At 40.2% G+C, this 17,169-nt stretch overlaps 1 protein-coding gene across 9 annotated transcripts in view; it reads left to right on the top strand.

The window, feature by feature from the left end:
* The window catches only part of LOC109926406 (solute carrier family 28 member 3-like), a 184,823-nt gene extending 167,869 nt beyond the window's left edge, over window positions 1-16,954 (top strand). For 7 of the 9 annotated variants that reach the window (XM_048595196.1, XM_048595195.1, XM_048595193.1 and 4 more), the window contains one exon: window positions 16,791-16,954. In XM_048595196.1, the coding sequence (XP_048451153.1) occupies window positions 16,791-16,870 (80 nt within the window). In that variant the 3' untranslated portion in view covers window positions 16,871-16,954. Of the gene's footprint in view, window positions 1-8,261; window positions 8,281-16,790 lie in introns of those variants that run through there. The other 2 variants (XR_007261780.1, XM_048595192.1) reach the window with 2 other exon arrangements.
* The last annotated feature ends 215 nt before the right edge of the window (window positions 16,955-17,169 follow it).

The raw sequence follows: 17,169 nt of genomic DNA, 5'->3' as shown, positions 1-17,169 counted from the left end.
TTACTTACTTCCTGACTTAACATTTGTTGTCTGTTTTTTCCTTAAACACCTGACTCCATTGTCAGCTTTTAATCAATACTGGTTAGCACCTCTCCCCTGCCAACCAACTCCCCAAGAATGAAGTTCACAACAGCCTAACGAGGCAATTCCCTCTCCTGAGTTCAAATTAATTGGGTGGTTGCAGCAGCATGGTTGTGATCATTTGATGTAATGTAAAGTTATCTTTAATTCTATGCAGAATGCTCATTTAGATGTCCAGATGAAAATGACTTCCCATAGCATTATTCAAGAATATCCTGTGCAACATTTAATCCTCAATTAGCAGTAATATTATTTTTATTATATCAAAAATGAAATATCTTTTGGATGGAAACTAAAACAAAGACCATTCTTTTCATAGAATCTGGTTTTATTATAATAATGGGTATTGATGGGAAGGAGTGGCACACACAGGATTAGGAATTTCAACCTGGCCAGGTGAGTGAATTTCTGTATGGAGAGCACTTGAAAATGTTGGCATATTGGGAAGCTGACAGGAACTTGCCAACTGCTACATTTATCCCAGTTATACAGACGACAGGAGAGTTAATTCTTTAAGTTTGCAAAGTGTGAATTGGCTGCCGTTTTTACTTCAGGGTTCTGACTTTTTACTCTGCCTGGGAAACTTGTGTGCATTTTTGAACTCAGCAGGAGATTCTAAGGGCCTATAGCTATGTCATGGAAAGATTACACTGAAGAGTGATGGGGGTAAAATGCACAAGGAAGGGACAATGGTGCATGTGATTTTGGTGGTTTGCAACATTTGAGGAGTATTGTGTGCCTTGGTTTTTAAGAACCTGAAATTTAATCCCAGATTACTATTTTCCAATGCCAAGAGTGTGTGTGTCTAGGAAGTCTGGGTCAGTGAAGTTATCTCATACGGTGATGGATAAACTACCTTCCATCAAGAGTGAAATCTCAGAAGCTGCAGCTGCCAGAGCTGTGGGACCTTCAGAGCATACAGTCTCTCATTCTTGAGAAGCATTCAGCACCCAGTGCAGATACATACATCTTGGTGGATACTTGAGATTTGGCTGAAAGGGAGGCATAAGCTGATGAGATTACAGCAGTTGCTAGACCAGCTAACAGACAAAGATAATGTGCTTCTCTCACACTGTGCTGGGAAAATGCCGGAGACAAGCTCTGTCATTGACACCAGTTTTTCAGAAGGTCACAGCAACAGATAAGACTTCTGCACTGAACATGAGACCCTTCCAACATATGAGGGCCTTTACAAACTCTGGTGAATAGGTGACAACAGTTATTCCAAGCAAAGGAACAAGCAGGACAGCAACCTGCCTCAGGACAGCAGGCAGTAAGGTCAGAACTATGCATATCAACCAAAAATGGGTTAAGAAAACAGTAGGTTCACAAAGCTGATTTTTGTTTTCTGTTTGCTAATATTTTGCTTATATTCTGTTCTGTTGTATTATATTATAAATGCTTACTGTATGGTCTTCCTGCTCTATCTTCATTTCTGTTTCATGTGTGTTATGTGCTGGTTTAGATTTTGAGTCAGTGACAGCTCATGTAGACCTGTGTGAACAGCCTTGTTTGACATGACTCCATTGGCACATCCTGAGCCGGCCCTGGTGTTATGAAGATGGGTGTGTAACAAAGATATTATCATTGAGTGAGCCTAAATGCTACTAGATAAATTTTCACATAATAAGAGACTTCTGTATCTCTCTGGTATCCAAAGCCTCCACTGCATAGCTTCCACAGCTGCCTGGCACAATTCACCCTCTTCATTGTCAGATTAGGCATAAGACCATCCAAAGATTCAGGTGCCTAAAACATCCCTGGCATCTGGAAGTGCCTGAGCATGTAGGAATTATGATTGCTTTCAGAATAGGGGACAAACACTTTTGTAATCCTCTATCAATACCCATAGCAAGCTGGGCATCGATTGAATGGAAGGCTTTTCTTTTGATAAAGGTCCTCAGCCGTTGAATATTATTTTGATAGCTCCATGGGTACAATCCAAGATTGTTTGCACTTTGGAGAATCTAACTATCTTGCAAAGTATTAGCGACCCAACATCATTCTGAATTTTATTTTAAATCTGAGTAGGGACAACTGTCTCAAAGTAAAATCCAGACATTGGAGGTTTTTGGCTTTAATCTGCGCATTTCACCCGTTAGACAACACTTATAGCATTCCAAAATTACTGAATTATCAAGGGACAAAAGGAGGAGAGGAAACAGATCTGAACACTATCACTCGAGAAAAGGTACAAGATACTAATTGGTCAAAGACCACTAAGTCTCCTGGACCTGATGGGATGCATCTCAGGATATTAAAAATCAGCTACAAAGGTATTGGATGCACTGGTAGTTTTCTTTCAAGAATCTTCAGAACCTGGAAAACGTTCCAGAGGATTGGAAAACTGCCAATATAATGCTTTATTTAGAAAGGTAAGGAGAAAAAAGGCCATTAAGTTTAATGTCTATGATTGGGAAAATATTAGCGTCTATTATAAAGGATGTAATAAAGCATTTAGAAACACATAATATGACCAAGCAGAGTCAGCATGGCTTCATAAACACCTGACAAGTTTACTAGAATTCTTTGAGGAGATAGTGAGCAGGATAGATAAACGGGAAGCAGTGGATGTAATTTATTAGGATTTTCAGAAGGCTTTTGAAATGCTATCACATATTAGACTATTAAATAAGAGGCCACAGTGTTGGATGTGATATATTAGCATGGATAGAGGATTGGCTAACAAATAAAAGACAGAGTTGGGATAAAGGCAGCATATTCAGAATGGCAAATTATAACTTGTGGAGTGTCACAGGGATCAGTGCTAGCACCACAGTTATTTGCAATATATAAAAGTAAAGGTAAAGTTGCCATGGTCCTACCAGACCATAGGGCTGCTCTCTCATTAGAGAGGGATGACTGGTGGTGGTTTAACCTGAGGGTAACCATGCCTGTGGTGAGGGAAAGAGTTTGAGAAAAAGAATTCTTCTTGATAACCTCAGTTGCTGTGTTGGAAGATTTGTTAGTTCTGTTGGCTGGACAGCTAGTTTCCAATGCATTGTGATGCCAACAGCTGAGGTGATCATGAAGGACTTGCCATCTTAACCTCTCTCCTTGCCTGAGGTATGATGACCCTGTTAGGTTAAACAGGTATCACCTCTAAGGGTTGTTCTGACATTAGAGAGACACTACGTTCTGGTTGCACTATGGTGACTTTCAGTATGTATTAATGACATAGATAAGGAAAGTGCACGTACAGTCGCCAGGTTTGCAGATGATATAAAAATACATGGGAAGGCAAGTGGCGAAGCTGATACTAAAAGTCTGCAGAGGGAAATAAATAAGTTAAGTGAGTAGGCAAAAACTTGATGGATGGAACGTAATGGGGAAAATGTGAAATTATCTATGTTGGCAGGAAGAATAGAGGAACTGAATATTATTTAAATGGAATAATACTGTAGAAAGCTACAGAACAGAGAGATTCAGAGCTCCTTGTACATGCATCACAAAAATGCCAGGATCCAAGTTCAGCAAGTAATAGTGAAGGTAAATGGAATGTTGGCCTTTATTTCAAAGGGAATGGAGTAGGAAGGTTTTGCTAAAATTATAAGGCCTTAGCCAGGCCACAGCTGGAATACTATGACCGGTTTCTAGCCCTTTATCTGAGGAAGGATATTCTGTTATTGTGGAGGCAGTCCAGAGAAGGTTCTGTAGGCTGATCCTGGACATGGAGGAATTGTTTATGAAGAAAGGTTGAGCCTGTACCCATTCAAGTTTAGAAGAATGACCTGTGACGTTATTGAAACATACAAGATTCCTAAGGCTTGGTGTTTCCCCTTGTCTGAAAGTCTAGGACTAGAGAAGGCAAAAACTCAGAGTAAGGAGTCACCTGTTTACAATAGAAATGAGGTCAAATCTCTTCTCTGAGGTAGTGAATCTATGGAATTCTTTACCACAGAGGTCTGTTGAGGTAATAATAATTCAAATATCCTTTATTGTGATGTGTACTCCATTGTAGAAGTACAGTGAAAAGCTTTTACAATGCCTGCCTCTTATGGTGCCATCTTAGGTGCAAGTACCTAGGTACAAATCTTAGATACAAACAAGGAATAAAAAGTAGATGCATTACTTTGCAGAGTTTAAAAAAATTTAGAATTAAGACAACGTTAAAGGATTGATATTATCATCCGATTTAAAAAAAATTTCAAACAAATGTTACATTATAGCAAACAGAAACAGAAGTTACTGGAAAAGCTCAGCATCTGTAAAGAAAAATCAGAGTTAATGTGCTGGGTCTGGTGACTCTTCCTCAGAGCATGGTTTTTATTAAATTGTAGCAGCTCAGCGCAGGGCCTCTGCACATGGTCTGACTGCCCACACCAGATCGCAGTTCAACAGCCTATCCCCACTCCACTCCATATCGACACTCAGCTGCTCCAAGGCAAGTTCCCGAACTGCCTCTCCTGTGCCAGTCTCCTCCCAGGTTGCCCACCCTGTTCCAGGACTTCTTCCCCACAAGCTGCTCACAGGCTCCGAGACTGGGTTGTCAAGTATATGTAGGCATATTTTTAATTGTGAACCTTATCAAGAATTGTAGGGAAAATGCAGGAAATATGAAGATTATCCTCAGCTATAATCTCATTGAATGGCAGAGCAGATTTGATGTGCTGAATAGGTTACTTCTGCTTCTATGTCTTATGCCTTATGTAGATCCATCTATCTTGGTCCTGAGGTCAGGAACTGAAGGATTCATGCAGCAATGTCAACAGCAGCAGATATAGTCTTCTGGACGAGCTGCACAGAGATCCAGTTCACTAGGTGATACCTCTAGCACAGTATATAGGGTGCACAGATAAACTTCCTGAATGTGAATGAGCAATCTACCGAAATGTTTGTATCAAATGGCTGCTTGTATTTGTAGCACCCTGGAAGATTGCCCACGTGGACATGAATTTTGTCAATAGTTGTCAAGGTCACCACAGACCTTGACTTTTTAATTCATTCATTGGATGGGCCACCACTTATTTTCCATCCCTAGTTGCCCTTGAGAAGATGGTGGTAAGCTGTTGACTTGAACTGCTGCAGTCTATTTGTTCTAGGTAGACCCACAGTGTTGTTAGGGTTCTTATAATCCTTCCAGAGATGTACTGGTGATATTTATAGAATCTCGCAAGTGCATCTCACAGGTGACAGATACCATGTTTCCCAGGGCAGGCACATATGGACATTTTGGTCCTATTGTCATAGTCAGAATGAAAGAAGTTCTGTTTTGATGCCCAGGCTAGTTTTCTAAAGATTCAAGCAAAGATTGCACATATGTGGCAATCAGAACACTCCCATAACACCCAGGAATATCGCTCAACTAAAAGGGATTCTGTGCCAATGTTTAGTATGTTTGCAGACTGAAAAATTATCATGGATCCTTAGAGTTAAGGGCTAAAACGTGCTGATGACGCCTGTGAAATTCCTTCCAGGGAAGGCAGCTGTTTGGGATAGACAGTAATAATAATCCAGAGGCCCAGATTGGGGACATGATTTCAAATCTCACCATGGCAGCTGGTAGAATTGGAATTCAGTTAGTGAAAGAAATGCTCTAGCATTGAAAATTTATCTCAGTAATGGTGACCAAACTACCAACACTAGTTGTAAAACTAATCTGTTTCGCTTGTGTTCTTTAAAGTTGGAAATCTGCTGTTCTTACTGAGTATGGTCAATGTGTGACACCAGATCCACAGCAATTTGGTTGGCTCTTAACTACCTGCAGTAGTCTAGGAAACCAATCAGTACAAAGATGATTAGGAATGGGCAACAAATGGTAGCCTTGCAAGTGACACCTATCTCCTACGAAAGAATAATGAAAAACAAAAGCCACGTGAGCACCCAAGTTTAACTCAGAAAGGAGTTGAAATGCTGAGGATGTGATTCAGCTGCTTGGACTTATCTGGGGGTCCTTATGTAGGTAATAGCCAGGGTTTCCAAAGTGACAGCGGCCTCGTGTATAACATGTGCTCCAGTAAGGACTGGAGCTCCAATAAGAGGAAAGTGATGAATGCTATGCAATTTTAGGAGTACAGTGCATAGCCTCATACCTAGTTGTGAGAGTTGCTCAGGACAATCTGATTCTAGTAAAATTGAATTAGTATGAGACAGGGCAGCCATCTGGCGCACCAATTTGAACACACGGAAATGTCTCCATCCTGCATGTCCATCCCCCACTCAATTCCCCAGCTTGAATCAACTCAATAAGCAACAATTCATCACTCATTTTTAAGCATTTCTAGTCTTTCACACTTATGTAACCATTCCCCTCAAGATAAAAACCTGCGTAGCAGATCACAGACAAAAATAAAAAGGTTGGGGTGATAGAGCTTTGAAAAACATTAAACAGAATTGTAACAATGTAAGTGCTAACCACCCTTCAATACCTTTGTGCAACTACACTCCATTACCTATGTTCTATTATGACTAGATCATGCAATCCACGTAGCTTTAGCAAAGCTGGAAAAAGGCTGTTTGCTGTAATGTTTAATATTCTTGTTTGTTCTTCTCTGTGCTTGGGAACTTATGAGGGCCCTGCCAAAGACTACCATACCTCTGTCTATGCAGGGCACATTCAGGCAGTGTGTGTGGCACTTACTGGGCAGGATGGGAAAAATGTAAGAGGAGTGGCAGTGCTTTGAGTGGAGTCTCCACATCTGTACATCTTTTCTGCATCCTTCCATTTGTGGGCTACCCACACTTTGCTGCTAGGAAAAGCCAGACAGCAGAATGCTGTAGCTCAGTAAGATGCTAATAGCCAAAAAGGATATTTTTCCTCAGTCATGTGCTATGTCTCTGGGATTGGTGAAAAGTTGGCACTCAACTTTTCTATGCCCATGTTGAATTGATTAAATGGATAAATATACTTAAAGCGTGTGAAATCTATGAACTTTTTTTTGGGGAAGTAATGATGTCTCGGAGTTTTGATGCATTTTCATCCTGTTCCAATTTATTTTTGTCAGCCATTTTTTCTTACTTTTTGACTTGTCATTTGCTTTAATTGATCAGTTATAAGCTTTTGATGTTAGTTTGGCAGGCACAGGGCTTTGCATATTGGGAGCTCACAACTTTTTGTTCTGTCTGTCAAAGTACAAAATTCTGTGAAGAATATCCAGTATTAGCAGTTTTTGTCTGTAGCTAATGTTCTTTCCAATAACAAACTTGCTGCTTACTGTGAACATTTAGTTTTGCTGTGTGCTGTTCAACATCAATAAATGTGGAAGTTTTATTTTAGAAAGAACAGTGGTTTGTTATTCCTAAACAAATACACTGTAAATGTGTTTATTTAATTAATTGATTCTAGGAAATAAATTCCATTCTACACTGAAAATCTGGTGGCTTTGTGCTAATAATTGAAAATTTACAGCCCTTAGGACTTTTTGTCAGTCTCTGCTGAAGGGAAAAATGTGAAAATTAATAAGAGATTAAAAACAGGATTCTGACATTTTTAGTTATGGGTATAATGTTCTGCAAATCTGTCATATGTCTAGAGATTTTCTAATCTACTGAAGTGGAAATTGATTATGCCCTGTTATCTGGTCCCTAACAAGTAGTGCACTAGTGTCGGCTGCTTCATTACAAGGCCGATAATTTGTGCATTTAATTTAGAATAATGTATGACCACTTATCTCATTGTCTTTTATAATTTATTTTAATATAAACATGGCCATTGGTGGAAACCACTTTGTAGGCTATTATGGCTAGTGAAAAATCCGAAGCAAAGCAATCCTGCCACATGTACTACTCATCAGAAACAAATTTTGTACTGCTGTTGATGTATTTAGATACTCATACGTGGAAATCTGCTGTCATGCTTTGTCATGCTCATCTGTTTTGTCCCACCCTAATTTATCTACTGCAACTTATCTGCAACTGCTCTCTGATGCTTATCATCCAATTCTTCACAAGAATTTCTCAAAGGATGTTTAAACAATGGTTTGACCCCCTCAGAAGGACATTCATGGAGTATTTTTCAAATGGTTGCTTGGTTTTTTTAAAAACAATTTGCAAATTTAGTAGTAACGTTTAAAGGATTTAGTGCAATGCTATATTTATAATTGTTGTATCTGTTCTACACCCCAACGTTGGAAACAATGCATGCAGGCCAATTTTCATCCTCCTTTACATTAATGTATTGAAATTCAATATTAGAAATGAGGCTTCAATGATATTCAGAATTTGTTTTTTTTAATATACAGGAATATTGTACATAACTCCCACAGATATTTTAACAGTTTGTCCTGCATTTTTGAAGAATTCTTTTAATACTTCAAGCTTGCCAGTGAAGAGTCCGCTTCTTATTGATTGCTGCATGAATCTTTTTCACAAGTATGTAAGCTACTTACCAGTTTAATGATGCTGAATTCCTAAACTTCCCCCAAACAGTTCTATATGAATTAGTGGATTGTGTTAAGGCTTAGCCAGTTGTACAGTTAAGAAGAAAGGTTAGATCACATTTAAGATAAAGTTAAAGAATATTTTTAAAGTCAATTAAAAGATATCTAACTGTAAACAGTATGAACATTTTATTTTGGAAAGACCTATTGTGAATAGATCTAATAAGAGTATCATTGCTGTCTCTTTCATTTTGACATTCTAAGATGTTATGAGCAAATTTGAGTAGTAGTAGAGGATTAGAAGCAGATGTCCTCTGTGACCTTTCAATTGAGTTTGAGATTACTCGGTGGGAACAATACCCTATGATTCTAAGGTTTTAGAGTAGATTTGTAGCTCGGGTTGTGGATGTTGTGGTTGGTTGGCTCGCCGAGCTGGTTCGTTGTTCCGCAGACGTTTCATTACCCTGCTGGGTAACATCATCAGTGCAGCCTCCGATGAAGCACTGTTGTGTTTTCCCGCCTGTAACTTAAACTTTCGTGTCTGTTGAGCTGGATTACCTCACTTCCGGTTTTCCTTGGCAATGGAGTGTATGTGGGGTCTAGCTCTATGTGTTTATTGATGGCTTTCTTAGTAGAGAACCAGGCTTCTAGGGATTCCTGTGCTTGTCTCTGCTTCACCTGTCCCAGGATCTTGGTATTGTCCCAGTCGAATTGGTGGTTTTCCTTATCCATTTGGATGGAGATGAGTGAGTATTGGTCGTGTCTTTTTGTAGCCAGTTGATGTTCATGTACCATGGTGGTTAATTTCCTTCCTGTTTGTACAATGTAATGTTTGTCGCAGTCTCTTAAGGGAATCTTGTTTATGACATTGGTCCTGTCCATCGTGGGTAGTGGGTCTTTGGTTCGGGTTAGCAGTTGGTGTAGGGTTGACGTAGGTTTGTGTGCTACTCTGATGCCCAGTGGTTGTAGGAGTCAGTTCAGATGTGTTCTTGATGTAAGGTAGCATGATGTGTGTGTCGGGGCGTGTCGTATCTTCCTGGTGTCGTTCATGTAATAGGCATCTTCTGACCCAGTTTTTCGGATATCCACTGTCTTTGAATCCTTGGAAGAGGTACTCCATCTTTTTGGTGTAGTTCTGTGCTGCAGCAGTGTGTTGTTGCAAGTTTAAATAATGTTCTCACGCAACTTGGTTTGTGTGTGTTAGGGTGGATGCCTATTACATGAATGACACCAGGAAACAGCAACTACTAGGGTGGATGCCTATTACATGAATGACACCAGGAAACAGCAACCACCCTAACACACACAAACAAAGTTGCGTGAGAACATTATTTAAATGGGCAACAGTCTGAGTTGGAAATGGTCTACCTTGTATCCTGAAACTATGATCCCTTGTTCTAGACAACTCCTGGGGGACTTTGTCCCTGCATCTAATCTGTCTAGCCTTTTCACGACTTCATATATTTCAATGAGATCCCTTCTCATTCTTCTAATTTCTTAGGTAAGGAAACCAAAACACGATACTCCAGGTATGATCTGATCTAATCTAAGTCCTTTACAGCTGCACAAGACACACTTGCTCATGTACTCAAATCCATTTGCAGTGAAGGACAACATACCGTTTGCCTGCTTACTACACCTACACGCTTGCTTTCAGTGACTGGTGCACAAGGACAACTTGATCCCTTTGCACATCAATATTTCCTCATCAATCACTGTTTAAATAATACTGTACCAAGCTGTTCTTCTCATTGAATTGGATAACTTCACACTAGTCCATATTTTACTTAATCTGCCATGTATTTGTCCACCTTGAAGCCTCTACTTCCTCCTCACCAGTCACAGATCCTTCTAGTTTTACGTCATCAGCAAACTTGAAAATGTTACATTTAATTCACTTATCCAAATTAATGAGATATCGTGAGAGAAAGAGAGAATTGGTGAGACCTAAACACTGATCCCTCTACCACTAGTCACTGCCTGCCACTCTGAAAATGATCATTTATCCCTAGTCTCTTTCCTGTGTGCTAACCAATTCTCAATCCATGCCAGGATATTATCTCCAATCCCATGTGCTTTAATCTTGCACACGGACCTCTATGTGTGACTGTCAAAAACTTTCTGAAAATACAATGCATCACGTCCAATGGTTCCCCATTATCTTTCTACTTATTACAACTTCGTCCATTAGGTTTGCCAAATATCATTTCCTTTTCATAAACCCCTGTTGACTCTTTTTTAAAATCCTGTTGATATTTTTTAAATGTCCTGGTATTAGATCCTTTAGGATAGACACTATATCTAATATCTATATCTAATCAGTCTGTAATTCCTGGTTTTGTCCTCTATTTTTAAAATAGTGGTGTTATATTTGCCACCCTCCAATCTATTGGGACTGTTCTCGTTTCATAGAATCATAGAATCCCTACAGTGTGGAAACAGACCCTTAGGCCCAACGAGTCCGCACCGACTCTCAGAGCATCCCACCCAGACCCATCCCCCTATAACCCACCTAATCTACACATCTCTGAACACTATGGGTAACTTAGCACAGCCAGTCCATCTAGCCTGCACATCTTTGGACTGTGGGAGGAAACCAGAGTATCCGGAAGAAACCCATGCAGACACTGGGAGAATTTGCCAACTCCACACAGACAGTCGCCCGAGGGTGGAATCGAATGCGGGTCCCTGGCGCTGCGAGGCAGCAGTGCTAACGACTGAGTCACCGAGATGCCCCAATTTTTTTCGAATTTTCCATTGTCCATTCAGTGCTTTTGTGGTCATTTTGACAGCTCAGATTGTCATCATGGGGCTGCTTTCATTATTCCTAAATGTACTACGAGAAATAGATTTTGAAAATGGAATAATGTGAAGGATGAGGTCTCCAAATCTACCTAATAAATTGGCAAATGATATATTGACAAATGCGTTAACATTATGGTGAAAATAATAGTAATGAAAATCTATTGTAGTCCATTTCCTCTTGGCCTTCTCTTCTATTTTAGCAATGATAGTGTCTTATCTAGTTGCTACTTCAAAGCCAGTATCATAAGAGGCATTTGGCTGTAGTATTATTGCAAAAAGTTGTTGGTACAGGTTGAAATTTAGGAACCATTTATCATTATCTGAATCTCTTGTGTTGGGCTAGCTACATGACTTTGAGTATGCTTGCCAAGGTCTAAGCTGGAGACCTGACAGGTGTGCTTACCTGAGAATCGGAAGCTTCAAAAGATTACACAAGTAGGTTGCCAACACTCCAACATTGTCCTGGAGTTTTCAAGAATTAAAAGTTAATCTCTAGGACATTGGAAAACCTCCAAGGAGGAAATCATGTTTTGTTTAATTTTGGATGCTTTTCTTTGTATAGTTATAAAAAAAAATTGGAAGTAGGATTAATGGCTATTAGCCAATTAATCAAGAATTATCCAATTAAGACCCAAAGGTCTGTTTACTGTTCCAATTGGCATTGGACGTCATTGTGCATCGCAGGTTGTAGTTTAGAACCATGGGTTACTGTAGTGGCTGTAACGAGGTCAGCCAGGTGGAATGAGTTCCCTATTTGGGCCAGGTGAACAGGATCAATCGGGGAGCACTGGCTGACGGATCTAAACAGGATTGTCAGTGGTTCTGTTTACTCAGGGCTGGCTCTGAGGAATGCAGACCAGTGTCAAGTAATATGCACTTTTAAATAAAGGGTGATTTGATGATGGGATACCGGCCTCTGTGGAGACATTTTAGTGGTGGTGAGTGTGGGATTAATGCTGTAATCATGCAAAAGCACTTACTAGCTGAAGCCCAACTGGACTTTAAACAGACACTACAACTGGCTTTATCATTAGAAAATGTGGCAAGTGGAGCATAAGAGTTACAGTGTATGCTGATGGAAGTGGACAGCATTGCCAGGCTGACCAAGCTTGGGGAAACACCACTTGAATAAAGGCAATCGCATAGCCTCGCTTAGGACATATCCTGAAAAAGGTACTCTAGGTCAGCACACAGCAAAACCCCAAAAACAAAGCCAAGCCTTGGCCAAGCGGATCCAGTTGGGAAGGCATTAAGTTGCTGCTGGAATGTGGGCTCGAGATAGCAAAAGCGTCTTGAATTGACTAAAAAAACTCCTAGGCTTGTACCTAGGAGTGTGCACACCTGGAAAGCTAACCCTCATCATGGTTGGAACAGTTAAATTGCTTAGCAACATCCAAATCAACCAATCAAAATAAATGTTTGGTTAAATGGTCACCTGGTTTTAATGGAGGTTGATACCAGCGTGGCTATATCAGTGATTGCATAAACAGTCTTTAAAAAAATTTGCTCTGGACTCCAACCCTTAAGTTTGCGTAAGACCTTCGCTAGGCTGAGAATCTATACTGGGAAACCTTTACAGATTAAGGGTATAACTTCGGTTCCATCTTGTGTGAGAAGCAGCTGGTTCAGTTAGCACTGATTGTAGTGAAAGGCTTGGGCCCAAGCCTGATGGTATGAAAGTGATTGAGAAAGATTCACTGAAATTGGCTCAATGTTTTTCAATTAGAAAATGACTGCCTGAATGAAGTCCTCATAAATGTCTGGACGTTTTTCAGGAAAGTCTATGAATTATCAGAAGAGGCAACACCACCTTGCATGTTGACTAGGAAGCAATTCTGCAAGGCCCACTCAGTGCCATTTGCCTTGTATACAAAAGTAGAGGCAGAAATCAGGAGTCTGGAACGCAAAGGAATCATCAAAGTAATCCAGTTTGCAGAATGCACAGCACTAGTCATACTGCTTGTGAAGCCTGACGGGTCAGTTCACCTTTGTGGGGATTTCAAACAAACGGTAAACCGTTCTCTCAGCTGGCAGAGGGGCTGTCTTTGATGAAGCTGGGCATGAATTATATGTACCTGCAATTGCAGTTATGAGGATTCCCAGAAGTTTTCTACAATTAATGCCCATAAGGGTTTCTACCATTTAGGATATCGTCGGCCTGTGCCATTTTTCGGCAGACAATGGAGAACGTTTTACAAGGTCTACCTCAGGTTGCCATTTATTTGGATGACATGCTAAAAACAGAGAATACCAGCAAGGAGCATTTAAAGAACTTGGAATAGTCCTTAGATGTTTCTCCAAGATGGACATAAGCCTTAAAAGGGAAAAATGTGTGTTCCAAGCTCCCCAAGTGACCTGTTTGGGCTACAAAGTTGACAAGACTGGGTTACTCCTGTTAGAAGATAAAGTGAGGACGATCAAACGTGTCGCCACTCCTATGTCTGTACTGCAGTTTAGTTCTGACCTTGGACTGGTGAGTTATTATGGAAAGTTCATATGTAACCTGGCCTCCATCTTGGCATCCTTGTATCTGCCCTTGAAAAAGGGTCAGCCTTGAAAATGGGCTCGTAGATGTGACCTTTAGGGAAGTGAAGAAGCAGTTGTCATCTAAGGTATTGGCACACTATGATCCCAGGCAAAATTTGGTGCTGACATGCAATGCATAATGTATACGGTTGGCTCACAGATGGCCCAGTGGAGAGGAAAGCCCAATAGGTATGTTCCTAGACTTTGGCTTATGCATAACGCAAATATGCATTATGGGTTAAGGAAGGTTTGGCAGTCATCTTTGGTGTGAGAAAGTTCTGTCAATACCTTTACAGATGTAAATTTGGGATAGCAACAGACTGTAAACCTCTCAAAGAGGACACGGCCATGCTGCCCATGGCTTCAGGTCGAATTCAGCGGTGGGCTGTCATTCTAAGTGTGTACAGTTACAAGTTGGAACACTGTGCAGGAGGCCAAGTAGCAAATGAAAATGTCTAGAGCACCTCCCGCTGGCAGACACACCATTGGTGGTGCCGCCACTGGAAATGTCCATTCTGGTTTTAAACTTTGTGGACACCCGTCTGGGTTGGAGAAGAGTGAAACGGCATCAAGAATACGAATGTCAGATGCAAGACTCCTCTAAGTGAGAGAGACAGTTTACTTCGGGGGATGAAGTTTGGTGCTGAAACCAAATATCTAATGTCCATTCATTGGTAAGGGACATGGTCAACGTGAGGTCAGGTCTGTGATGTACAATGCTCAGATAGATGTGAGGCAGTCCTGAACAAGCGCATAGACCACATAAAACTCATGAACGGGGCAGGAGCAAAACATACCCAGCGTCTCAGAACTGCAGGAAAGGCTGTCAGAAACCGTGAGTTCTTCCCCTCAGTCTAGTGAGGAGACCTTAGAGTCTGAGATGGACACAGCGGATGTCACAGTCTCGATGCATTTACCTCCTGAAGAAAAGGATGAATTTCTTTCAAGACACTCTGGTGCAACAGGCGGTCTACAGTTCAGTATACAGCACCCGTATCTGAGGCTGAGTCAGAGGAACCAGACCAGGTGCAAAAATGCCCCAGGGAGAGGCTACAAGAAAAAGAGCAGGCCTATGTCCCCAGATTTAGATGGGGAGGGATGTAGTGATTGTAACAAGGTCAGCCAAGTAGACATCATAGAATATGAGTTCCCTTATTGGGACTGGTAACCTGTTCTAATCAAGATGCCTAGGTATGACAGACATAAACAGAAGTGTCAGAAGTGCTGTTCATTCAGAGCTGGCTGGGGAGCTGGACCAGTGTCAAGTACTATTCACGTATAAATAAAGGGTGACTTGGCGATGGCACACTGGCTTCTGGAGTTTTTCAGTCACAGTATCAATATTGGTCTGAAAGCCAAGTAAATTGGGGTACAGTGCACACTTTAAAGTTTTTAACAATTGGTATGACTCTGGGAATAGTGTGGCTCAACTTACAGTATGCTATCTCAGTTGGTCATAACAGTTGATTAAGGTAATGTAGCAGATGTATTTGTGAACTTTCAAATTGCATTTTATCTGGTACCACATAAAAGAAACACATGATATAATAGGAACAGTGGTACCGTGGATATGTAACTGATTCAGAGCATTGATGAACAAATGTTTATTTGACTGGAAGCAGTGTGCAGTGGATGTCCTCGGTGGTCAATATGAATCGTTGCTTTCTTTATTATATATGATTAACTGGTCTTATGAGAATGTAAGGAGCATAATTTTGATTTTACTTGTGAAACAACACTCCACAACACAGCAGATAGTAAGCATGATAGACTTCAGAAGGATGCAAACAGACACACACCAGATGCTAGTAGCTAAGACTGAAATAATGCACTTGAGGGGTACTACAGGGAGAGGCAAGATAATCTAAACTGTATGACAAGTACAGTGTCCAAAATCCAGCACTCTCAACTGAGACAATGCTGGCTTTCAGATTTTATTATATTTTGGATTACCAAACAATGTCTTCATACAAATTTCACAGGGATAGAGAAAATTTCTGATCCTCTCCCCTGACAGCAACTCTAATGTTTCCGCCAGAACAGATAGCTTTGTTCATAAACCACGGTTATAAAACCTCCACCTTTTTTTTGCTTAAACCTGAACAAGTTACTTTTTTTTTTCTATTATTGTACACCAATCTTGTGAACTTTGAGTTAGCAGGAATCAAGTGTCAATAAATGGGATACAAATTTTTGCCTTCTGTGCAGTTGGAAACAAGATTGAAGAACCAGAATGGTAATGATTGCAGGAAACGAAAATGAAATGAAAATAAACCTGTTCTGTGCCTGTTCCTTGGATCATGGACCTTTGAGTTTGCAGTGCCACTTCATTAGTTTGGATCTCAGTAAAAATATTTTCAGACCTTCTGGAACATGATTAATTCAATTACACCATCACATGCACTAGTGAGAAGAGAACAAAGAAGAACAATTATTAAGACTGTGGCTTATAATTCAGATCGTTGTTTTATAGGCTGAGGTTAGACATACTTGAAATGGGATCTTCCTCATCCTGTTGAATAGCAAGGACAAGGGGAGAGGCAAATCTTAAAGTACTGCAGTAGACTCCGGTTCTGTGCATGCACAACTCTCAGGGATCATTCCCAAAAATATTCCATTATTCTGGCATTTAACTCTTTTCCAGGGTCAGCTCCCAAGAAGGAAGTTTTTAGGACAATTCCAGTTTTTGAATAGCTGGATTTGAAACATTGACCCTGTTTTATGAAGGGGCTTCTAGAGTGAGGGCCTGGTGCTGCATGTTCAAAGATCATTGAACATGACAGGACAGATCCATAAGGCAGTTAACAAAAAGCATATGTGATACTTCATATATAAGAATACTGAATACCAAAAAAGAATTTGTGTTAAATATTTTGAAATCATCTAGATCTCAGATTGAGAACTGGGGAGGTGACTCACAGTTTTCAATATTTGGAGTTACATTGGCTCAGCATTCTTTCTTTTTTGAAAAAGAACTCTCTTTCATGAGAATATTGTTTAATGTTGATATAATAAGGTCATTATTTTATTCTTCATTATTCTTTTACCTTTACTTTTTAGCACTATTGTCATTAATTCCACGGATATCAACGTGGGAGGACAGTACACAAACTCATCACTTGAGGGTTGCTGCAAAATGATGAATTCTCCCACATTCAACTGTGAACAGATCTCTTTCTAAAACAAGAAATAAATTTGAAAAAAATGTAACCTCTTAATTTGCAGCTGTTGACTTTATTGCATTGATTAGTTAACTAAACATAGCATGTCTAATCCACTCACTCCACTACTCAGTTCTCTACTGCACACTAGAGAAACATAGACCCCACAAGTCTAATGTTTTGAAACACATTCACAATTCATATGATAGTAGGAACTGCAGATGCTGGAGAATCTAAGATAACCAGGTGTAGAGCTGGATGTACAGAGCAGGCCAAGC

The sequence above is a fragment of the Rhincodon typus genome, chromosome 3, assembly GCF_021869965.1.
Source record: "Rhincodon typus isolate 14 chromosome 3, sRhiTyp1.1, whole genome shotgun sequence".
Taxonomy (NCBI): domain Eukaryota; kingdom Metazoa; phylum Chordata; class Chondrichthyes; order Orectolobiformes; family Rhincodontidae; genus Rhincodon; species Rhincodon typus.
The sequence above is the reverse complement of the archived record's forward strand: the minus strand, read 5'-3'. Positions and strand labels throughout refer to the sequence as shown.